Source organism: Urocitellus parryii, chromosome 1, assembly GCF_045843805.1.
Source record: "Urocitellus parryii isolate mUroPar1 chromosome 1, mUroPar1.hap1, whole genome shotgun sequence".
Lineage (NCBI taxonomy): Eukaryota > Metazoa > Chordata > Mammalia > Rodentia > Sciuridae > Urocitellus > Urocitellus parryii.
This window is the reverse complement of record NC_135531.1, coordinates 192,388,574-192,413,016: the sequence shown is the minus strand read 5'-3', so window position 1 is coordinate 192,413,016 and position 24,443 is coordinate 192,388,574. Positions and strand designations below refer to the sequence as shown.

General features: G+C 41.9%; 2 protein-coding genes and 1 pseudogene across 3 annotated transcripts in view; all 3 read left to right on the top strand.

The window, feature by feature from the left end:
* Mcm6 (minichromosome maintenance complex component 6) overlaps positions 1–4,120 on the top strand; it is a 45,064-nt gene extending 40,944 nt beyond the window's left edge. For both annotated transcript variants that reach the window (XM_077798321.1, XM_077798319.1), the window contains exon 17: positions 3,651–4,120. In XM_077798321.1, the coding sequence (XP_077654447.1) occupies positions 3,651–3,767 (117 nt within the window). In that variant the 3' untranslated portion in view covers positions 3,768–4,120. The remainder of the gene's footprint in view (positions 1–3,650) is intronic.
* Positions 4,121–9,613: 5,493 nt separating this feature from the next.
* The window catches only part of Lct (lactase), a 40,419-nt gene continuing 25,589 nt past the window's right edge, over positions 9,614–24,443 (top strand). Inside the window, exons 1-5 of the mRNA XM_026389289.2 lie at positions 9,614–10,253; positions 13,980–14,059; positions 18,086–18,169; positions 20,872–20,974; positions 22,249–22,327. Coding sequence (XP_026245074.2) covers positions 9,614–10,253; positions 13,980–14,059; positions 18,086–18,169; positions 20,872–20,974; positions 22,249–22,327 — 986 coding nt within the window. The remainder of the gene's footprint in view (positions 10,254–13,979; positions 14,060–18,085; positions 18,170–20,871; positions 20,975–22,248; positions 22,328–24,443) is intronic.
* LOC113183140 (ATP synthase F(0) complex subunit C2, mitochondrial pseudogene) lies at positions 14,851–16,742 on the top strand (annotated as a pseudogene).

The window sequence follows — 24,443 nt, the reverse complement described above, 5'->3', positions numbered from 1 at the left end:
CATTTTTCCACTCTTAACTATTGCATTGCTTTTCTCCATCCCTTTAATCAGCTGGTCATTCTCAGTATTCAGTCTGTCTGCAGCATTTGTTAGTTGATTACTCCTTCTAGAAAACTACCTTCCCCTTCTCCTTCGTCTTTTGTGTCATTTAGTTTCTTTTCCTGAATCTTTCTCTCTTTTTAGATAATAGACACAAATGTCTTTAGTGTAGGCATTCTCATTTGGTTTTATGAATTCATCCATCTGTTGATGACTCCCAAATTTATAGCTATCTCTCTCACTTCTCCTATAAACTCCAGATGTATATAATCAGTTGACCGCAGAATGAACTAATAGACTTTTTGCCCTTAATGTGTTCAAAACAGTGTTCTTAGTAGAACATAGTGATGCGTACCTATAATCCCAGCAACTTGATGAGACCCTGTCTCAAAATAAAAAGGGCTGTTATGGAGCACCCCTGGGTTTAATCCCCAGTACCACAAAAGAAAAAAGTTCTTTCTTTCCCTCTTCCTCTGTTTTCCCATTTATTCAGTTGCTATAGGCCAGATACCTTGGAACAATCCTTAATTCCTCTGTTCTTTTAATGAAAAGACCTAATGAGTTCTCCAGCTTACCCAGGTCACCGGGCCTGAATCCCTACATCCACTTGAATATTGGCTCTGCCCCGCAGCCAGTCAGGGTTTTTTAGAACAGAACATAGGTTATTTTTCTTCCCTATTATTAAGTGCTTTATTCACATTTAGAATAAAATTCAGTCTCCTTGGCATGCCATGCAGAATCTGGCACAGGTTAGCCCCTGTCTCTCATTTGTTTCATAGCTCTCTTCCTTTTTGCCCATTCCTCGCCAATGACACTGGCCTTGTCATTATTCCTTAGATACACCAAACATGAAGGGCTTTGCACTTGCCTTTGTCTCTTTTTTCTGGGGTCTCTTCAAATGTTACCTTCTCAAAGAAGCCTTTTTTGCCCAACATGTCCCAATAACAGCCTTCTCTATCATCCTGCTTTGTGTTGCTTCACGATAGTTTTTATTGTTTATTCTTTACTTAGGTGTTTAGTTTATCACTCTCAGAATGTAAGCTCCATTCTTGGAGGGCCAAATAAAACTTTGTTTTATTCACTGCTATATTTCTGGAATGTACAGTGGTACCTACAACATAGAGGGGTCAAGTATTTATTGAATGATAGGATTTTCCGGTTCACATGGCAGAGAGGCAACCATCATGCCCATTCACTCAGTAGTGCTCACTATTTAAATATTACACCTCATGTGTTAGGGTTGTATCACCTGAAAACATTACCTGTGGGGTTTAGATGGATATGTGATTATAGTGTGTGTAGAGGGGTGATAACTAATGCTCAGGTCAGGATCTAGTAAATAACTTGTATGAAAATTTAGACTGGATTGAGGTAGCATGCATAACAGAGTTGTCTTTCTAGTGGTGGGAAATGTCTTTGCATAGGCCAGGCCTTTCCTCCCCCTCCCTAGTGCTCCATGGGATCAATACAACATAAAATATCCAGACAAGAAATTTGTGTGAGGATTATAGAACATACCAGGGAGCTAACTGATCTGAATCAAGGTTCTTTTTAGTTTGACTTGCCACTGAATGATAGGATTTTCCAGTTCAAGACAAGAGAACCTGTGCGGTGCTGATCAATATGATAGAGTGCTTCAAAGGGTCCAGTCCCCCATAGTGGCAGCAGTGCTCTAACTATGGGGCATTGCCAAACTACTACTACTTTTGTTTGTACTTGGGATTGAACTCAGGGACATTTGACCACAGAGCCACATCTCCGCCCTATTTTGTATTTTATTTAGAGACAGGGTCTCACTGAGTTGCTTAGCACCTCACTTTTGCTGTGGCTGGTTTTGAACTCCTGATCCTCCTGCCTCAGCCTTCCAAACTCCTGGGATTACAGGTGTGCACCACTGTGCCCAGCTGCCAAACTATTCTTAGGATCAAATCAGTTCTTTTCCATGGGGTTGGCTAAAAGCTCTTCTCATATATGGATATTTTCAACTAATTAACAAATATACTATACTTGAATTTAAGGCTGGGCTCAGTGGCACGTACTGTAATCCTAGTGACTCAGGAGCATAAGACATTCTGAAAGATTAAGCATATGCCACATTCTGCATGTGCTGATATGATAATAGGCTAAATCGTGAAAATATATGAAAGGTGAAATGGATCCATTGGGCCAGTCTTTGAATAACTATAAAACAACTTTATCTTATCAGAATAAAGAAGGCTGAAAGTCTCCATGTGATGTTCATTAGTCAGAGGTTTTCAAAGTTCCATTACGTTTATCAAAATAAGCATTGTGGTTGTGATTGGCAGTGATTATTAATGGTAATGACTAAGGATCTTTCTCCGTAAGAGAATCTGAATAGAAAAGTCAGCCATATAATCCTATCATTCAAGTCTCAAACTCTGGTTTTTGTTTAATGTTTCCAGATCTCAGGTCTGCACGTTTTCTATGCATCCAGTCCTGAACTTGATACTTTCAAGGATTAAAGAAATTTTAGCGGGCTGGGGTCGTGTGGCTCAGTGGTAAAGCGCTTGCCTAGCATGTTCGAGGCCCTGGGTTTGATCCTCAGCACCACATAAGAATAAATAAATAAAAATAAAGGTATTGTGTCCAACTACAACTAAAAAATAAATAATGTGTCTTTAATTTTTTTTAATATTTAACAGTCTCCTTTTAAAAAAAAAGAAATTTTAGCTAGGTGCATTGGCACATGCCTGTAATCCCAGCAGTTCAGGAGACTCATGCAGGAGGATCACAAACTCAAGGCCAGCCTCAGCAGTTTAAATCCACAGTGCATGGATGGATGGATGGATAGATAGGTAGATATGTAGGTCAGTTGTAACTTGCCCCTGGGGTCAGTCCCCAGTACAAAAAACGGTTGAGGGTATAGCTTACTGGTAGAGCACTTGCTAGCATGCACAAAGCACTGGGTTCAAGCCACTGCACTGCCAAAAAAAAAAAAAAAAGCATTTTCTACTTTGGCTTAAGTAGATAATATTAAATAAAATTAAACAGATTTAAATATTAGAGAATTTTGCATAATTTTAAAACTCAAGCATTATCTTATTTTTCCCCACATTCAAGCATTACTTTTTTCAAAGTTATATTTATAATCATTGGATGTAATGTGCCAGGAAACATTAAAATCACATTACCTGTTGAGCTTGCTTATGTTTCTTTAATTTTTTTTTTAAGGTTTATTGTATGAAAAGTTCAGCAACCTAATGGAAAGGGTGTTTAGCAGAACACTGATAGTGATTGTAAGGAATAGTCCTTGTCCTGGAAGTTTTGGATGGTGAAATCAAACAGATATCGGTGATAAACCTTCAGAAGGATTAGTATATCTGGACCTTTTTTTGCCAGGCACAGTGGTGCACATCTGTAATCCCAGCAATTCTCTGGAGGCTAAGTCAGGAGGTTTGCAAGTTTGAGGCCAGCCTCATCAACTAAGTGAGGCCCTACACAACTTATACCCTGTCTCAAAGAGCTGGGGGTGTAGCTCAGTGGTAAGACACCCTGGGTTTAATCCCCAGTACTACAAAAATAAATTTAAAAGTGTGTCTGAACATTTTTATAATACTGCCAGAGACCTGAGGGAAATGTTTGTTTTATAGGACCATGTTCTAATTGAGCTCACCCAAGCTGGATTGAAAGGCTCCACAGAAGGAAGTGAGAGCTATGAAGAAGATCCCTACTTGGTAGTTAACCCTAACTACTTGCTTGAAGATTGAGATGTTGAAAGTAACTGACCAGAGCTAAGTCACTGTGCCACACCACCTCCTGACCTGGAGCCTGGATGGAGCTCTGCTAGGATGAGAATTGTTTCTGGGAATGATGCTTCAGAATTTGTTTTGAGAAATAGGAACTGAGGTGATGGTCCTGTGTATCACATCTATTACATGCTTTCTATCAACATGGGCTTCAGCTTATTCCTTGTGTATTTCTTGTCTTAATGAAGTTGGACCCCCAATAACGTGCGGTTTCTGGAACTGAGACCTTCGTTTTCATGTGAGGAGGAGACCTGTCACTTTCATGGTATATAGTTTATCCTATCTATCAAGGAAATCACTTTTCCAGTTGCCAACTGCTGCTTTTATTCATCAAAATAAAATAACTTGTTCTGAAGTGTCTGTTGGATTTATTTCTGCTCTGCTGTGATTATCATGTCCATATATTTTCAAGTGCTAGTTCTTTTTTGCTAATCTGGGGTGAAGGTGTGGGTGGCATTATGGATTTGGAATTAGGTTCCTTGAAGAGGAGTCACTAGAGAGAATGAAAGCTAGAGACCTTGGAGATGACTTTCCAAGAGTAATTCCAGTGTCTTTTTTTTTTTAAGGTAATTCATAAAAAAGTTTTTCATTAATTTTTTTTCATTACTCTTTAATAATTTCTTTTACTTCTGTGTTCTAAGGGAAATTTTTAAATTGCTCTTATAAAAGTAATGTCACTTTCTGTATTATAAACTGTCTTCAAATTTTATGACTTTTCTAGAAAAAATTCTTGCTCTCCATAAGATTTAGCTATGACCCAAAAAAAAACTTTTTTGTAATACTGGGATTGAACCCAGAACCACTGAGCCACCATGATGTCTTAATTTTTTTTCTCTTATTCTTTTTCCTTTTTGGGGGGAGAGGTGGGAGGCCAGTGCTAGGATAAACCCAAAGCGTTATGCAGGGGCTGAGCTATGTCCTTAGCTCTTTTTTATTTATTTTTAGTCTCACTAAGCTGCCTGGGTTGGCCTCAAATTTGTGTTCCTCCAGAGGGAGGCCCCAGGCTGGGACAAACCCTCTCCTCTCCGACAGAACAAGGGGAGGCGGCCCCAACACCCTTTTTTTCAACATGGATCTCCTCTGCTGCAGCATCCTAGGGGCAGGAGCCCCCCTTCCCTGGGACTGGGGTAGTAAGTAAGGCAGCCTTTGCACCCCAGTCCCCCTTCCCCATGAGGAACACCTTGGGGGGAGAGGGGAATGTGGCAGAACAGGGGAGGCAAGAGGATGAACGCCTGGCACTGGTATCAGCAGTGACTGGTGTCTAAGAATGAAATACTGAAAAAAAATCAACACAACTGTCCAGAGGTAGTTTGTGAACAGAGGAAAGGATGGAACCAGAACCATGGGGGTTGGGGAGGAGCCAGAGAGGCAGTGTGGGTAGGGCAGACTCCTTGTTAATAGTGCCCCAGCATGATGCCACCTTGAACAACAGATGGCCTTCTAGGGGTCTGCACGACCAGTGAGTTTCTGTGTGGTTAAGTTCTCCAGTCAGGTACATTGGCATGTGCCTATAGTCCCAGCCTCTCAGGAGGCTGAGGTAGGAGGATTGCTTAAGCCCAGGAGTTTAAGAGCAGCCTGTGCAATGTAGTGACCCAGTCTCAGAAGAAAAGAAACCTGACTTGAGAATGATGGGGTGAGGAGATCTGGAAGTGCATAGAGGAATTCCACAGTAAATGCAGGGTAAAAGTTACTGTCAATGTATGTTCCTAATTAACAAGGTTGAGACACTGACAATGGGATGAGGAGGCTCATGGTAAAAACGCAAGAAAGCCCTCTCCCATGTCTAGTAGGAAGTTGTTTTTTTTTTTTTTTCCCCATCCAGCCCTGTCCCCTCCCTCCCGCTCCACCCCTTCCTCCCCTCAACTCCGTCTAGCACTCTAGACACCGCTCCCCAGCCCAACTCGCACCTCCCTCCCTGTCCTCCCCCAACTCCCCAGCCTCTTTCCTATTTCGCCCCTCCCTCTCCCTCGGGCCACACCTCTTTACGCCACGCCCCTCCGTCCTCTGGGTCTGAGCCCCGCCCCCGCAGGCAGGTATCACTGGTAGGTGTAGTAGGAAGTTTCTTTACTGATTTGGGGTGGGGAGATCCTGAAAGGAAACAACTTGACTAGAACTGAAACATTAATTTGACCAAATATATACCCCAAAGAAAACTTTAAACCCAGGAAAAATGCCTTCCTTTTTGGTGAATTTGTCCTCTCCCCTCCAGTCCTGCCATCCCACTCCAGAGCAAGATCATGACTGCAAACAATGAAATCCATTTTCATGGCTGAAAATGTGTGCTTACACATCCTCTTTCTTAATGCAGTACTTGATAGGGAGCTAAAGTGGTAAATGGGTTATAGAGCATGTATAAGATCTTGATGAAAATTAGAAAAATATTTGAGTATAGACTGTTCCAAAAGGAAAAGTTTTGAATTTTGTAATGTTGTCAACTGATATATAAATTTAAAGGATTTTTAACCAAATGTCAACAGATATCCACCAGTAAGGAAATCATAAGTTGTAGCATTGGTTTACACACAAAATTACATAGTCATAGATATTGTGAAATGGGGACTATCTCCAGGACACATGCAAGAGGAAATATATAAACACTTCCAAGAAGATTCTGGGAGAATGCATGATAGGAGAGGCCTTGTCCTGTCAGAAAGAAAAAAAAATACTACACAGGTATAGAAATTAAAATAGTGTGTTAGTGGTGCTGGAATATGTGGAAATCTATAAACTTCTGCACATATAGTTTTTCTCTCTTTCCTGATAAATTAGCATTTCAAATAGTTCAGAATGATGACTTGAGAGGCTGAGGCAGAGAATCACAAATTCAAGGCCGATTTTTGCAATTTGTTGAGACTGTCTCAAAGACTAAACAGGACCAAGAATACAGGTTAGTAACAGAGCACCCCTGAGTTCAATCCCTAGTAGTGGGGGAAAAATGGGGAAGAACAGCCTATTCAATAGCATATTAGAAATTGGCCTGCCATACAATATGTACCGTTAAAATTCAGGGTGGGTTAAAGACCTGAAGATATAAAAAGAATAATCAAATATTAGGTAGGTTTGACCTGAGATATTTTTTTCTTTTTAGAAACTGGTACTAGTTAATATATGTTGAAGACACTAGGGAACCAAATTAGGAGAAAATTTTTTCTATCCTGTTTTTTTTTTTTTTTTAATATTTATTTATTTATTTTAGTTATCGGCGGACACAACATCTTTGTTTGTATGTGGTGCTGAGGATCGAACCGGGGCCGCACGCATGCCAGGCGAGCGCGCTACCGCTTGAGCCACATCCCCAGCCCCTCTATCCTGTTTTTGATGAGATGTTCAAACTTAAAATTTTATATCAGTAGTAAGAAAATAAAAATATATGAACATAAATCACAGAAAAATAAATGGCCAGTTTACAAGAACACCTCTAAATCAGAAAAATTAGAATCAGTTTGGGGCAGTAGCTCAGTGGCAGAGCACTTGCCTAGCATGTGTGAGGCACTGGGTTCGATCCTCAGTACCACATGGAAATAAATAAAGGCATTCTGTCAATTTACAACTACGAGGAAAAAAAAAAGGAAAATGAGAAAATCAAGGAAATTTTTCATTTTTCAAAGTGTCAAAATGTGAAATTTTATAACATGTTAGCAAGGCAGAGAGATTTAGGAACACTACCAGGAAGGATTTAAATTTGAAAAAAAAAAAAAAACTTAATTTTAATCAATTTGGGTATGCCTGGCATAGAATCCATCTACAAAAATGGTCACAAATGGACTAGCTGTGAATAAGAATATACATTGTTTATAACACATTAAAACAAGCTGTGTGTGGTGGCACACGCCTGTAACCTCGGTGACTCAGATAAGGCAAGAGGATCACAAGTTTGAGGCCAACCTCATCAATTTAACAAAATTTCATCACAAAAAATAAAAAGGGCTTCGATGTAACTCATTATGAGTGCTTCTGGGTTCAATTTCCAGTACTGGCAGGGGGATGGAGGAAACAACCTTAAAAGCAATGAAAGGGTTCAATATGCAAGAGGTTTAATTATGCTCAATCCTTAACTGGAATGCTGTGCATCTGTTAAAAAGAGATTAGTCTATGGAGCTGGGGTTGTGGCTGGGGTTGTAGAGTGTTTGCTTAGCATGTGTGAGGCACTCAGTTTGATTTTCAGCATTTCTTTTTCTTTTTTTTTTTAAGAGAGAGAGAGAGAGAGAGAATTTCTTTAATATTTATTTTTTACTTCTCGGCAGACACAACATCTTTGTTGGTATGTGGTGCTGAGGATCGAAACCCGGGCCGCACGCATGCCAGGCGAGCGCGCTACCGCTTGAGCCACATCCCCAGCCCTGATTTTCAGCATTTCATATAAAAAAAATAAAGGTCCATTGATAACTAAAAAACAAAAAAAGAGATGAGTATTCTGAGATCACTCAGTTATTAAGTGAAAAAAGGAGCTTAGTAACAATGCATATGGCATGATTCCAAATACATTAATTTATGTCATATACTTTGAATGCTATATGCATATTTGCATTTTTATGTAATAATCACTGAGTTTCATTATTCTAAACATCTCACAATTATGTCCCATTACTGTCCACAATATATCATTCATTATCTCCATTCTACAGGCACAGAGAAATTACTTTCATCTGTGATTTAAACTTTTTTTTTAGAGAGAGAAAAAATTTTTTGATATTTATTTTTTTTTAGTTTTCGGTGGACACAACATCTTTTTAAAAATTTTTTAATATTTATTTTTTAGTTTTCGGCAGAGACAAGATCTCTGTTTGTATGTGGTGCTGAGGATCGAACCCGAGCCGCACGCATGCCAGGTGAGCACGCTACCACTTGAGCCACATCCCCAGCCCATAAACTTGAATAACCATTATGCCATGTGTCGAAAGGAAATAGGAAGAAATTATAATGTGCCAATTTTTGTTTTAAAAAAGCAAGCTGGAAGAATCCACATTGTTGAAGATGTTTATTCTAGAAAGAATATGGAAGTGATCAAAGGAGAATTTGCAAGGTTTTCATAGATGTTTCTATATTTAAATATTTTACAAGATGTATTCATTGTTTGCTTTTTGTGCATAGGAGTGTGTGTAGTTCTGGGGATTAAACCCAGGAACCCCTACCACTGCTACTTCCCCAACCCTTTAACATTTTTAAAGTTTTGAGACAGGGTCTCATTAAATTCAATACTGGCCTAAAACACACATTCTCCTGCCTCAGTCTCCAGAGTTGCTAGAATAACAGGTGTGTGCCACCTTGCCCAGCTGTTCACATATTTTCAAAGTGGTGGGGGGAGTTGTTGAGGGACTTATTTCTGTTTATAATATGTCAAGAAATTTTGAAGTACCAGGTGCAGTGGTGCACACCTGTAATCCCAGCAGCTCGGGAGGCTAGAGACAGGCCTCTGCAAAAAGTGAGGCACTAAGTAACTTAGTGAGACCCTGTCTCTAAATAAAATACAAAATAGGGCTAGGGATATGGCTCAGTGGTTGAGTGCCCCTGAGTTTAATTCCTGGTCCCCCACCCTACGAAAAAATAAATTTTAAAATAATAGACAAAAAGTGGAGAATTTTTTCCCAGATATTTTCTAGGTTCTTCTGCTTAAATTCAATGGATAATTTGAGGGTTTCATGTTATTTCTTATCGTCTTTAAATTTTTAAATATTAGTGAACCATGTACTTCTTTCACTACCATAGATAACCAGGTTAAATATTGTTAATAATCATGTAGAATTTTACAACCTCAGCTGTTGTTATAAAGTCAGGATTCCTTCCATATACCTAACAGTTCCCTGAAAATGGAACTGTCTCAGAATGTAGTCTTTATTATTCTACTAAGTTTTTCATGTGAGGGGTTAGACTGGGAATCTGACAGAAATTTCATTTCAGCTGCTGGTCCTCTAACTAATGATTTGCTGCACAACCCAAGCTATCCACTGGGAAACCAGAGTTTGAATTTTGTAGCTGGGGACAAGGACATTTATGTTTGTCACCAGCCACTGCCCTCTTTCCTGCCAGAATACTTCAGCAATCTTCATGCCAGTAAGATCACCCATTATAAAGTATTTCTGTCATGGGCACAACTTCTCCCATCAGGAAGCTCCAAGAATCCAGATGAGAAAACAGTGCATTGCTACCGACAACTCCTCAAGGCCCTCAGGACTGCGAAGCTTGAGCCCATGGTTGTGCTGCACCACCAGACCCTACCCACCAGCCCTGTGCAGAGAAACGAAGGCTTTGCTGATCTCTTTGCTGACTATGCCACATTTGCCTTCTACACCTTTGGGGACCTAGTTGGGATCTGGTTCACCTTTGGTGACTTGGAGGAAGTAATGATGGATCTTCCTCACCAGGAATCAAGAGCTTCTCGTCTCCAGACTGTCACTGATGCCCACAAAAAGGCCTATAATATTTACCATGAAAAATATGCTTCTCAGGGTAAGTACACATTGACCCTGAAGCTAATCCACCAGCAGCTTTGGCACACACCTTCCCCCATCCTTCTTAGAGCTGGACTTGGTATTTCTTCTGCTTACTTTCAATAGACTCCTCATATCTATACAGTGGGAGAGACCAATGTTGTATTGATTTTTCTTTTTTTTTTTTTTAAAGAGAGAGTGAGAGAGAAGAGAGAGTGTGTGTGTGTGTGTGTGTGAGAGAGAGAGAGAGAGAGAGAGAGAGAGAATTTTTAATATTGATTTTTTAGTTCTCGGCGGACACAACATCTTTGTTTGTATGTGGTGCTGAGGATCGAACCCGGGCCGCACGCATGCCAGGCGAGCGCGCTACCGCTTGAGCCACATCCCCAGCCCCTGTATTGATTTTTCAATGGAGGTAGGAAAGGGTAGTTTATATTGCATAATGCCCTTTGAAAAATATATTTTAAATTTCTTGCCCACTCTTGAAACTGTGCAGCCACTGATTGTCTCATTGTCCCCTCTCTCTTCACAAGGAGACCTGCCTTCCTAACTATCCAAGGCTTCAAGATTGCCTGTGCTTCTTCCTCAGCCCCCACCCCTTTTCTTATGAAGACCACTAAGACCATTGCAGCTAGAGCTTACATTACATCAAGGGAGACAGACAAACACAAAATAAAATGATGATATACTGACAGGGAATGAAAAACCATAAGGTGTTTTTTGTTTTGCTTCGTTTTATATGTGTTTGTGTGTGTGTGTGTGTGTGTGTGTGTGTGTGTGTGTGTGTGTGTGTATGTGGTGCGGGTTTGAAACCAGGGCTTTACTCATGCTAGGCAGGTGCTCTACCTTGAACTGTACCTCCAACCCTGAGAATACTGTAAGTTTAATTGTTCATATTCCTATTTCTTAGGTAACCTGAAGTTCTGATTCAGTAGTTCTAGGCAGAACCAGGACATTTGTGTTTTTAATAAATTCCCAAAGTGAATGCTAGGTATACCAATTTTGGACTATGTATGCTTTCTTCTTTTTATTATATACTATATGTATGTGTGTATACTATATAATGTATATGCACAATTTTTTTGTGGTGGTAGTAGCATTGGGGGTTGAACCTGGGGTGTTTTGCCCCTGAGCTAATACCAGCCTTTTATAATTTTTTATTTTGAAATAGGGTCTGCCTAAGGTGCTGAGGCTGGCCTTGAACTTACAATCCTCCTGCCTCTCACATGCTAGGCAAATGCACTACCACTGAGCTGAATCTCTGGTTCTTTTTGTTTCATTTTGTTTTGTTTTATCTTAAAACAAAAAACAACCCCATGAAAAACAGGCAAAGGATTTAAATAGACATTTCTCCAAAGAAAATAATGCAGATGGTCAATAAGCACATGAAACATCACCAATCATATAGAAATACAAATCCAAACCACAATTAGTTACCACTTTATACTCATTAGGATGCCCATTATAAACAGAGAGTGAGACATAGAAAGAGAAAATAAGTGATGGTGTGAACATAAAGAAACTGCAGTGCTTATGCATTGGGGTCAGCAAAGTAAAATGGCACAGCTACTGTAGAAAACAGAATGGTGGTTCCTTTAAAAATTTTAACTTAGCCAGGCTGAATGGTGCTGCATGCCTGTAATCCTAAGAACTGGGGAGGCTAAGGCAGGAAGATCACAAGGTCAAGCCTAGCCTGGGCAACTAAGCAAGACCCTGTAATAAAATAATAAATAAAAGAGCCTAGACAGGTAGCTCAGTGGTAGAGTACCCTGGGTTCAATTCCCAGTACCGCAAAAATAAATAAATAAAATTTAATTTAGGGGCCAGGTATAGCTCAGTGGTAGAGTACTTACCTAACGTGCAAGGCTCTGGTTCAGTCCCCAGTACATAAAGTAAATATTTAATTTAGAATTACCATATGATCCAAATTCCACTTCTGGGTATATACCTATAAGAATTGAAAGCAGACTGTTAAACAAGAATTTGTAGACCAATGTTCATATTAGCATTATTCATAATATCTAAAAGGTGGAAACAAACCAAATCTCTGTCTATAGATGGATAAATATATGTGGAATGTACCTACAAAAAAATATTATTCAGCCTTAAAAAGGAAGGAAATTCTAATACAACAACATAGATTAACTTTGAAGATGACATGCTAAGTGAAATAAATCAGACACCCCAAAAAAGACAAATACTCTATGATTCTACTCATATGCAGTAACCTCCAATAGTAATTCAGAGACAAAGTAGAATAGAGATTACCAGGGGCTGGAAGAGAGGAGACCTAGGGGAGTTACTGCTTAGTGGGTACAGAATTTCAGTTTGGGAAGATGAAAAAGTTCTGGAGAGAGATGCTGGTGATGACTGCACAATAATATGAATATACGTGATGCTGCTGAATTGTACATTTAAAAGTATTTATGGGCTGGGGACATGGCTCAGTTGGTCAAGTGCTCGCCTTGCATGCACAAGGCCCCAAGTTCAGTCTTCAGCACCACCCTCCCCCGCCACACACACAGTGTTTAAAATGGTAGATTTTGTTATATCTTACCACAATTTTGTTCTTATTTTAACATACTTTTTAGCCTTATTTTAACATAATTTTTAGCAAATAAAAAAGTATAATCTTTATGTGTTATAAACCTTCTACTGATTTGTTAGATGTGCTGCCAATCAGGAGGAAAAAGAAGATATGATTTTTGGCAGAGTTGGAGGGATGAGAAAAAAGTGAACATCCCTCTGATAGGAAGAGTAGAATCACACATAGCACCCCCACTTGCCCAGCATTGGGACACACTCCAGGGCAACATCTAGTAACCCCTGCCATACCTCTAGCAACAGCAGCTTGTTATTGGCCAGATTATTTTGATCAATGCATTCAGGGAGCCAGATATTGTGGTGCACATCTGTAATCCCCACGGCTCCGGAGGCTGTGGCAGGAGCATTGCAAGTTCAAAGCCAGCCTCAGCAATTTAGCAAGGCCCAAGCAACTTAGTGAGATCCTGTCTCAAAAAATTAAAAAAAGGGCTGGGGATGTGGCTCAGTAGTAAAGCATCCCTGGGTTCAATTCCCAGTACCATCATACCCCGCCCCCCCCCCAAAAAAAAAAGTTGGCAACATAAGGCAACTTACGAAGAATACAGCTCAGTGTTTATCAAATTACGGTCTCAGGACCACTTCAAATCACATAGGTAGCTTGTGTTAAAATGTGTATTCCTGGGCTCACCCTAGTCTGCTGACTCCAAATCTGAGGGTGGAGGTCTGGAAATTGGCATTTTAAAATAATTTTGGCAGATGATTCTGATGCATACAAAAGTTTGAGAGTCACTGTTAGATTCTTAAATCAAAACAAGTTGCATATGGTAATATTCTCTTTGTTTCTCACTCAATACACAGTAGGACTTTATATTGAGATCTACACAGTGAACAAGGACAAAGTGACATCAGTTTCCTGAGTGCACCCTGCCTTCAAAGCAGGTTCTTCCCCTGCTACCTTTTATCTTGCTGGTGGCAGGGCAGGGATATTGTTCCTACAAAATGGTCTCTCAGGGACTTTTTCTTCCCCCACTACTTTGTTTTCTATAGCCTTTCAGATAAAATCATGTGAACTATTTTTTCATAAATCCTTTTTAAAGTTCTACCTTCCTAGAGAAAGGTGGGTAGAAAACGGATGCCCCAGTGGCTTCCTTGGTCAGAGCCTGCTGCTCTCGCTCACCTGCTGTTCTTCTGGTTGTTTCAGGCGGAAAGCTCTCTGTGGTCCTAAGAGTGGAAGAGATCTCGGAGCTCCTGCTAGAACCATCCACATCTGCACTTGGCAAGGTGACAACAACCCAGAGATACAGCCTCTATAGTACCTGGGGGAAGTCGTTTGTTTTGTTTTGTTTTTTAGGTTTTTTTTTTTTTTTTTTTTTCTTCTTGGTACTAGGGATTGAACCCAGGGGCACTTTACCTTTGAGCTACATCCCCAGTCCTTTTTTTAAATTTTTAAATTTATTTTTATGCTTTTAAAATTTAACCTTTATTTTACTTGTTTTTATGTGGTGTTGAGGATGGAACCTAGGGCCTCACCCATGCTAGGCAAGCGCTCTACCACTGAGCTACAACCCCAGTCCCTAAATTTTTTATTTTAATACAGGGTCTTGCTAAGTTGCTGAGGTTGGTCTTGATCTTTTAATCCTCCTGCCTCAGCCTCCCCAAATTGCCTAGTATTATAATAGGTGTGTGCCGCCACGCCCTGTAAAAGTTATAATTTTTTCTTTATTTGAACTCAGGGGCACTTGGCCACGAACCCACATCCCCAGCCCTATTTTGTGTTTTATTAGATACAGGGTCTCACTAAGTTGCTTAGTGCCTTGTTTTTGCTGAGGCTGACTTTGAACTCGTGATCCTCCTGCCTCGGCTTCCTGAACCACTGGGATTATAGGCATGTGCCACTGCGTCCAGCAAGAGTTGTGCCAAGTTTTTTTCTGCTGGTTTGACATTTGTATAAATGCCTTTTCTGAGTGTCATACATTCCCTAGATTCAGAATTGCTTTAAAAACAATATCTCATTTGTGGTATCCCTAGCTCTTGCATTGTCCGTGTCGGCTTGCTTATAACAAAGAAGCCAAATGCTTTCTGCTTGCCCTGATTCATTCTTAAAAGAATTCAAAAGTCAGGCACACTGTCTTCTCTGCACAGGGAGCAGCTTTCTTGCCACAGCCCCTCACTCCCTGAAAATATATGCCTGCTCCAAGTTCCTCTCCACCCACTCCTTGGTCAGTAGCACCTCTCAGCTGCTGGGCCTACCACTATCCCCCATGGTGCTGAACCGACCAGACACACATAGGAGAGCTGCAACAGCTTGTCAGTCCCACGTCCCCTGAACTCACTTTTCCTTCACCCCAGCTTCCAAACCAGCACCATTTTAGGGGCCATCAACACAGCAGCCAAATTCATTGGGGCTGGGGCTGCCACAGTCAGGGTGGCTGGCTCTGGGGCTGGGATTGGGACTGTATTTGGAAGCCTTATCATTGTTTATGACAGGAACCCTTCTCTGAAGCAACAGCTCTTCTCCTACGCCATTTTGGGCTTTTCCCTCTCGGAGGCCATGGGACTCTTCTGTCTGATGGTGGCCTTTCTCATTCCTTTGCCAAGTGAAGGAGCAGTCTCTGCCTCACATTCTTCCTCCCACATCTTGTCCACCCTGTATGTCCCTTTCTGTGCAAAGTGGTTGGCTCAGGGTTTGACAGAGGGAAGACAAATAAATACTGTTTTAGTAAGAAAAAAAAGAGTCAGGCACAGTGGCACACATCTTTGATCCCAGCAACTCGGAAGGCTGAGACAGGAGGGTTGCAAGTTCAGGGTCAGCCTGGGTAACTTAGTGAGACTGTCTCAAAATAAAAAGAGCTGGGTGTGTAGCTCAGTGGTAGTGTGCTTGCCTAGCCTGTCCCATCCTAGTACTGAAAGAAAAGGAAACAACAACAATAACAAAAAAAAAATGTCCAAAAGCTTACTAAAAATCCATTTATAGCAAAATAGATGTTAGAGTAGAGGGGTTTTAGAAATGTGCTCCCTAGAGTATCTACCCTGGTTTCTACATCTCTATAACTCTCCATTCTAAAAAGAAAAATTGAAACATCTGAGCAGTAAGCAGGTTTGCCTCCTTTTGACTGCTGGGCAATGTGGAAAGCCATCAGAAAAAACAGCTGATCTCTGTAGTTCCTGTGGCGTTGTCACGGTACTGTCATTACCCCATACTGCTCTCTGGGGGTTACGTGTATCAGGGTTCAGTTTTCAGATTTACAAACCCCAGATGTGATAAGATTCTGAATAAACAGCTCTCGGGCTGATTGCATAACCAGATTGCTGCCTGAATTGATTTACAAAGGGTAATAACTGCTATCAGTTATAAACTCAGAAGACCAAAGTGCTCATCAGAAAAATGCGTGTCTGGCAGTAGCCTTTGAACTGGTCTTCCTACCTAGATCCATGCTGCGCCATGCTTCAGGGTAACCTTCCAAAAGCACAGTTTTGACGGATCCCATCAGGATGCCACACTCCCCTGAATCAACAAATCCCTCAGGGCTTCCCACTATCTTCCTTAATTCTTATTATACCCAGTGTATACACTATGCTAGCTAACTCTCTTCAAGATGATGCATAACATCTACTTCTTGTCCTTCCTGCCCTACCTTCCTGAAATCTTTTTCCATCAAAATCCTACCTACAGGGCTGGGGTTGTAGCTCAGTGGCAGAGCACTTGCCTGGTATGTGTGAGGCACTGAGTTCAATCCTCAGCACCACATATAAATAAAAAGATAAAAAATAAAGGTATATCAACAACTAAAAAAATATTTTTTAAAAAAATCCTACCTATTGTTAATGTCCATGTGAATGTGCTCTATTAGAAGGCCTTATTTAACCACACTCCCAATACTTTCTAACTCAACTTGCTGAACTCTTTCTCCACTTAGACCCTTTAGCCATTTGTTTAGACCAATTCCGAAGCTTTGCTGCGTAGAATTACCTAGAGTTAGAATACAGAGACCAAGGCTTAGTGTGGTGGGACAAATCTGGGCCCTTGGAAGGCATCCACGTTCCCAGGTGGGTGTGATCCCCACTGATGTTTGAATATCATCAGTGTGGGCTTTTCTTACAGCACGTCTTATTTTCTGCCTTTTCTTCATGTAAGTGATGTCTGTATTAATTTTCCTTATTAACTTGTAAGCTCCTGTGAATTTTTTTTTTTGGGGGGGGGGGTACCAGGGATTGAACTCAGAGGCACTCAACCACTAAGCCACATCCCCAGCCCCATTTTGTATTTTAATTAGAGACAGGTCTCACTGAGTTGCTTAGTGCCTTGCTGTTGCTGAGGCTGGCTTTGAACTCGTGATCCTCCTGCCTCAGCCTCCCAAGTCGCTGGGATTACAGGAGTGCGCCCTTCTCCTGTGAATCTTATTTATCTTTAAATATGAATCCCCACTCACGTTTCTAACACAATGACTTTCAGGAGTAGGGACTCAATTACTATGTATTATATGGAACTGACAAACAGAAGCAAGAACTGAGAAGACGGGTAAGGGAAATTCTGAGTGAGCACAGAGCAAGTGTGAGGAGTCTTGTTGACACTGATGATAACTTGATTGGGAAAGCAGTGGGGAGCCAGTGATGAATCAGTTATCAAAGTCCATGACACCCTTGGTTCTCACCAGATGTCCTAAGGGAAAAGATGATCCATGAGGGGGAGAGGCAGGCCATGGCTTAACTATGACACGGTTAGAAATGGAGTAGACATCCACTCACTGAGAAAAGTGGGCAGTGTGGTATCTTCGTGTTGAGACTCTGAGTTTTTTCAACATAGGCAGGCCAGAGACAGGGCCAAAATTATGTCCTTAATCAGAATGTAGACTAGGACCACGAGAGTCATGCTCTCAGGTAGTCGATGGGTCAAGCTAGGGCTAACTGGGGTGAACTTCAAACTGGCCTGAAACTATAACAAAACCCCAAACCCCAGAAAGGTCCACACAGCTCATGAGGGCCTCAAGGAATGTGCTGTGGGGGACACCTCTGACCTCCAGTGCCTTCCCTTGTCTACATGGTGTAACCCACCATTTCTGGAATACTCATGGGCTCATTCATTTAACCATACACACTTAGTGAGCACTTTCTGTGTGCCAGGCTCTTGGCAGAGCACACAGATGAGGTATTCCCAACAAGACACAGGCATTGCCCCTTCACACACGGTGGAAAACCTCACATTATGGTATTCAGTTTAGAAATAAGGGGAGAAATAAAAAATACTTCTAAGCAGCATTTTGCCTTGAAATTTCTTATTCTCTAATGACCCTATTTGTTTATTTCTAGGACTCAGTTGATTTCCTATCTCTTGATTTGTCTTATGAATGCCAAAGTGTGGAGAGTCTACCACAGAAGTTGAATATATTGCAGGTAATTTGATCCCTTTTCCTTAACAACGATGAATATTGAGGGTTCCTAAGAGCCTATTAGACATCTAATGTGTTGGTTAATGTGTGAACTGAACTTCTACACAGTCAAAAGATCTGCCACGATGCATCTGGGGATATTTTCATTAAGAACATCCCTAAAGAACACTGGGTATTAGTCAGTCTTTCCTAGAAAAGGAAACAAGGGTTGACTTGTTAAGGTCATATTCACATTGGATCTTCTACTCTCATTGGAATTGCCTGAGAATTGAAATTTCAGTCTTCTCGGTTTTAAAAAGACAGTTCGTAGTGACGATTGCTGTGAGTTCATTTTGTATACTACAACAAAATACCTGAGGCAAGCTAACTTTATTTTAAAAAGAGGTTTATTTAGCTCACAGTTCTGTAGCTTCAAGGATGGTGCACTGGCATCAGTTCAGCTCAGCTCAGCTCTGGTCAGGCCCCTCTTGGCTGCATCCCACCATGATGGGAGCTTGTGTGTGATGAAAAACATCAGTGAGACAGGAAGCCAGAGAGAGACTGGGTTCCCATAGTCAAGGGGACACTCCAGTTGCCCTAACACCCTCCCATTAGGCCCCACCTCTTAAAGGTCCCACCACCTTCCAATACCACCACCCAGGGAACCAAGACCCAACCCACGAACCTTTGAGAGGACACACTTAAACCATATCTAAACCAACGCATTTGCACAAGTATAAATCTACTTAATGAGCCTAGGTAGCCAAGGTCAGATGCTTTTTAGTAAGTGCTGGAGGTAGGATTTGAACCAGGGCATTCTCATTCTAAGACACTACACTGCCTCTCCAAAACAAAAATAAGCAAAAGGTTGGCAACTTCATAATGAAGGTTGAATGTTTTTTTTTTTAAACGCATACTATTTTAATTGTTTTGTAAGCTTCTTCTCACCTGAACCTAAACTTGCTTGAGAACTACAGCCTGCACTTCTGGGCTTCCTGGATGAGATTTCTGGGTCTTAAACAGAATGGTGGTGTCTTTGAGATGCTCTTGTGCCTGACAACAAAATTTGCCTTTCCCTTCCTCAAGGGATTAAACCAGAGCTTGTGGCCAAGCTAAAGGCTTCAGAATCTAAAAAACATCTTAAAAAGCCCATCTCAGTTATTCATATGCAGCTTGCCTCCAGTCAACAGGAGCATCTGCAGGATTTGTGTTAGAGGATGTGGTTTAAAGTGCTTCTTTTTCAAGATCTACACCACTGGTGTCTGGAAAATGCTATGAAACCTCAATTCATAGCTGGCCATCCCGTGGACAAACTTAGGAGCCATATATTAAGCCCTGCAACAGTTCTTTCTTTCCTTCTATTTCCTTATGTAGGAATTCAATTCCAGATGTTGGACTTCACAACTCAGATGCAGCCTCAAAGATTTAGAATGGGGCAGGGGCTATAGCTCAGTGTAGAGTATGCCCTGTACATGCATGAGGCACTGAATTTGATCCCCAGCATGCAAAAAAGAACAGCTGAGTTCTCCCTGAGGAGAGGGGCTGAGGAGCATCCACAGGAGCCTTTGTGACATTCTACTTAAAACTACCTTTTAAGTAGTTGCTATTGCTATCTCTTGTAGCCTTTAATGGCTCAGAGGAGGAAAAATTAGTGAGGGGGAAAATAACCAGAGAGACCCCAGCCTCCCCAGGAAGGGTAAAATGAAATGAAGCCAGTCAGCTTGGAGATACTTCCCGTGATACTAAAGTGGAGAACACCTGCTCTACACTTAATGTTCTAGTCACCTTTTCACCTCTGTGTCCAAAAGACCTGACAGGAACAATGTAGAGGAGAAAAAGTATATTTGGCACTTACTGTTTCAAGGGTCTTAATCCATTGACGGCCAACTCCATAGTTTCTGGGCCCAAGATGAGGCAAAACATCATGGTGGAAGGGTATGAAAAGGAAAGCAGCTCAGGACATAGCAACAGGGGAGCAAAGAATGACCTCCGCTCAGCCGGGACAAAATATAAATCCCAAAGGCACGCCCCCAGCGACCTACCTCCTCCAGCCACACCCTACCTGCCTACAGTTACCACCCAATTAATCCAAATCAGTGATTAGGTCACATCATATCCTTGATTATGTTGTAATTCTCATAGCCTGATTGTTTTAGAACAATGTTTCTGAATGTTCTTGCATTGTCTCACACAAACTTTTTGGGGGCACCTCAAATCTAAACCCTAATAGTTAACAATGACAGCTCTTTTAACTTTATTATGGAAAATTTCAGGTGTATCTAAAAGTAAGGGAAAAAATATAAGGAACTCCTATGAATCCATCTGTAGCTGCAAGTACTATTTTACCTATACCCCTCTCCTCTACCTTCTAAACCAGATTATTTTGAAGCAAACCTCAGACATCTAAAAATATGGTGATGGTGGTTTCTTGAGTAACATGGGCTCCTCATGAGAGCAGATGGCCTTGTTCTTGGCTCCAAGACATTCCTTGTGTACCCAAGATGAAGGAAGGGTGCAGGTAGGGGTGAGGAGGGTGGCCTGTGTACTACACGTGTAGGTCTTTCTCCTTCAGGGTCTAGAGTCAGCTACTCTAATTAACTGATATGGCGAGAGGTCATTTTCAAAGCTAGGGAATGTTTGTGACATCTCATCTTGAAACCCTGTCCCTCCTTTCAAAAGATACTTCCTAGGGAGCTTCATTCACTTGCTGGCCTTTATATTTTTCAGACCATTGAACCAAAAGTTAAAGTTTTTATCTTCACCCTAAAACTTCAGGACTGTCCCTCTACCAGGAAGAGTCCTGCCAGTCTGCTTTTTAGCCTTCTGGAAGGTAAGTGGGTCCTCATGGGAGAGATTTTGAGGGACATTTGGTTCACTGGCCTGGTGACTAACAGTCTTAAATGCTGGGGTTTGAATAGGAGGAGGGGCACGGGAGGACGACTGGTCTGAGGAACCTACCCAGGTGGGTCTGGGGGTCCTCTGCCTTCCCTGGCAAACAGCTCCCATTGCCCCAAGAAAGAGGTGAGGCTCTGTACAAGGCCAGGGATGCCTCTTACACAGCTGAAGACCATTGGGCCTCGGATGTGAACTGTAAGCACGAAAGCTGATCTTTGTTTGCTAGTCTCCGTCCATTGCCACTTCCTCCAGGGTCTTTCATCTCTGCCCCATTCTGTAGGACTGCTTCATGCCTGTCCTCAGTCAGTGCCTTCTGTTTCCCCTTCTCCCTCTGACCTCAGTTTGACTATAGCCCTGGGTGGGCACCTAAGCTGCTAAAAACTTTCAGGTGCAGGACCTGAAGCTCAGGGACCATCTTCTCAGTGTTTTAATGCAAATTCTTGACTGAATCTGATTGACCATGGATCAAGAGGCTGCTCCTGGTCCAGTTGTGCCAGGGGAAGGCCGGGGTCCATTAAGTCTGTGGCTACTAGAGACTCCACAGGAAGGGGCAGAGGGACATGTGCTGGAGTGCCCTGAGACTCAGTCCCACCCCTGTCATCTATAGGCCAGGTTCTGGGAGAAGTCAGTGGTGTCCTTTCTGTTTCCTGTAACCCCTCCCCTCCCCGTGCCTCACTGACTCCACGGGCCTCTGCAGCTAATGTGCACACTCACCTAATATCCTCATCCCAACTCACTTTTGATAGCACATGAGTACTGTTCTTAAATGCCAGACCTTTATAAATGGTTAAAATGGTAATTTTTATGTTGATGTATATGCAAACCACAATTTTAAAATTCTGCTTTCAGATGTTTAAATTCTAAATCAACAGTTCTCAAATTTGCAGTTCCTAAAGCAGCAGCATCAGGATCAGCATCACCTGGGGACTTAGAAATGCGTTTCCTGGACCCCACCCAGACCAGTGTCAGAGGCTCTGGGGTGAAGCTAACAATATCTTTAATCTGCAGGTGATTCTGATTATACCATGAAGTGTGTAAGGAGATCAGAAATGTCTGCTCTCCTTAACCTTTTAGCCCATGGTATATTCAGAGGGACCTGGAACTGTTGCTTGGAGTTTGGGGATATTTTATGAGTGAGGAAAACTGCTGATATCAGATGCATACATTCTTGGTTGAGTTTCATATAGAGTTCAATTTCTTCTTTTACAGCCATAAATAAAGACCAAGTGCTCACCATTGGGTTTGATGTTAATGAGCTCCTGACCTGCTCATCAAGTTCCAAGAAAAGGTGATGTTAGATTAAGTCACTGATATTTTTAGATTACTCTGCTGTTCTTTCACATGGGATCTCTTTTTGGGATTGTTGGCACTGCTTATTGGACCAGCAGGTTTATTATGGTCATTCAAAAAACAAGGAGAAAGGGTCAGAGGAAAGCTGGAGAAGTTATCCCTCACTGGATTTTGGTTTAGGCTCTACGGTCTGGCTTCCTCTGTTATCAATTCACTCCAGCTGCACACAATTAGCAGAGCTGAGATTTGAATCCTTTCTTCTAGTTTAAGATCTTAGAAACAGTGCAAGTGGAAAAGAGGCCAGATTAAACAGAGATCTGACCATCCCACTAGTTTCACGAAGTGAGTTCTTGCCCCCATTTCCTTAAGTGAAATGTCTTCCCCACTGGAGACAGTGTAGACAGTAGGGACAGTTTTTGCAGAAGCCTATCTTAAGAGTTCTCAGGATAGAGGTTTTAATCAATGATGAGATAGCAAAAAATTTATCAATGACTAAAGTTTGTAAATTTATAAGGTTTATAAATTATATACTTTAAAAGAAATTGGAGCAGATTTAAGGTTAGCCCTATAATTATATCATATCCCATATTAAATGAGCAAAAAGAGGATGGTGTGGAAGGTGGCACTGAGAATTCCCCACAACCTCAGCACTCCCTCAGGATGTCACAAGTGGACTTTATACACCATGCTATTAGGTAGGACAGACTGGAGACCATCATTTGGCTCCCAGACCCTCAGCTGGAGCTCTTCTTGTCATTACTCTGACATTTTGTGAACAGTGGTGCCATTTGGCTGTCCTGAGCCATAATCACTTCTTATTGTCCATATTTTCAACTCACTTCAAATCAGTAGTTGAGTTTAACAGATCTTGCTTGGGTAGTCTCATTCGTCAGACTTTCTGCTGTGTGGGCAAAATAGTGCCATGAGCAGAGAATCATCTTCTCCCGGACCATACAGTCCACCAAGAAGTGCTGGGCTATGTCTTCTGGCAGAGAAAAAAAAAAAAAAAAAGACCAAAATAAAATGGATTCCCTGGGAGGTCAGTAAGTACAAAACACAAGTGACACCAGCTCTGAGGTTCTCTCCAATACCCTGACCTCATTGCATTTCTCCTGAAGGGGAGATCCAACATTGGTTTACAGCAGGGACCCTGACTCAGTTGGATGTGGATGGAGACCTGCTGGTGGAAGGGAAGCAGGGGAGGAGGATTCAGGACTACCAGTTTTCTCCCTCGAGAATTTTAGACTTCACAGGTGAGGCAGAGAGGTCCCCAAAAAACCAGAGCACAGCAGGGGAGACAGCCCTACATTCCAAAGGGACAGAAGAGCATTGTTTGGCAGGTGGGCTGAAGCGGGGCACTTGGAATCTCTCTGGCCACGGAGTGCTTCTTAGTGCATTAAATCTTTCCCCAGGTTAGGCAAACCCCAGACTCCCTGCTCCAAGGCCTGTTCCACCCAGGGCAGTTTATTTCCTCAGACTTTTTTCCTCTATGTCAGGAGTTCAGAGTCAGGGTCAGAGGGCCGAGTGAGGTCATGATCAGCCGAGGCTGCGTAGGTGCGCAGCTGACTAAGCACCAAGCAGCTCCCACATACCTGGTCGGGCTCCACAATTCCTGTATTTGGGATAACCCACAACCATAAATGGTGGTCCCCCCCACTCCACTGCTCTAGGGAATCTGGGGAAATTGATGCTAAGTAAAGCAGAGGGGCTTGGTCTAGAAGATCCCTACTGTGGGGCTGATTTGCTCTGGCATCCCCCCTTGGAAGGGAGACCCCTCTTCAGTGTCCCTGTCCCTTCTGCCGGTTCTGTGCTCTGGGCCAATCTGGTCTAGTATGGTCTCCTTCCCCATGACGGCCCTCAGAGGTGATGCTCTTGACCTCCACCTTCTTTTCCCTGTGTGGACAGACACATCCACTTCTGCTAGCCTTTCCTCAAGGTTGGCTCTGCTGGGTACAGTTTGCAGTACACTGTGGTTGATGCTTTCCAGCCTGCAGGGCCCAGCTCACTGAAGGTGAAATCAATTTAGAGGATGACAACCAAAAACTTTTTTTAAAAGAAAGGAAAGGAATGGGAGATAGACTAGAATAAAATAGAAAATAGACTATGTCGCATGT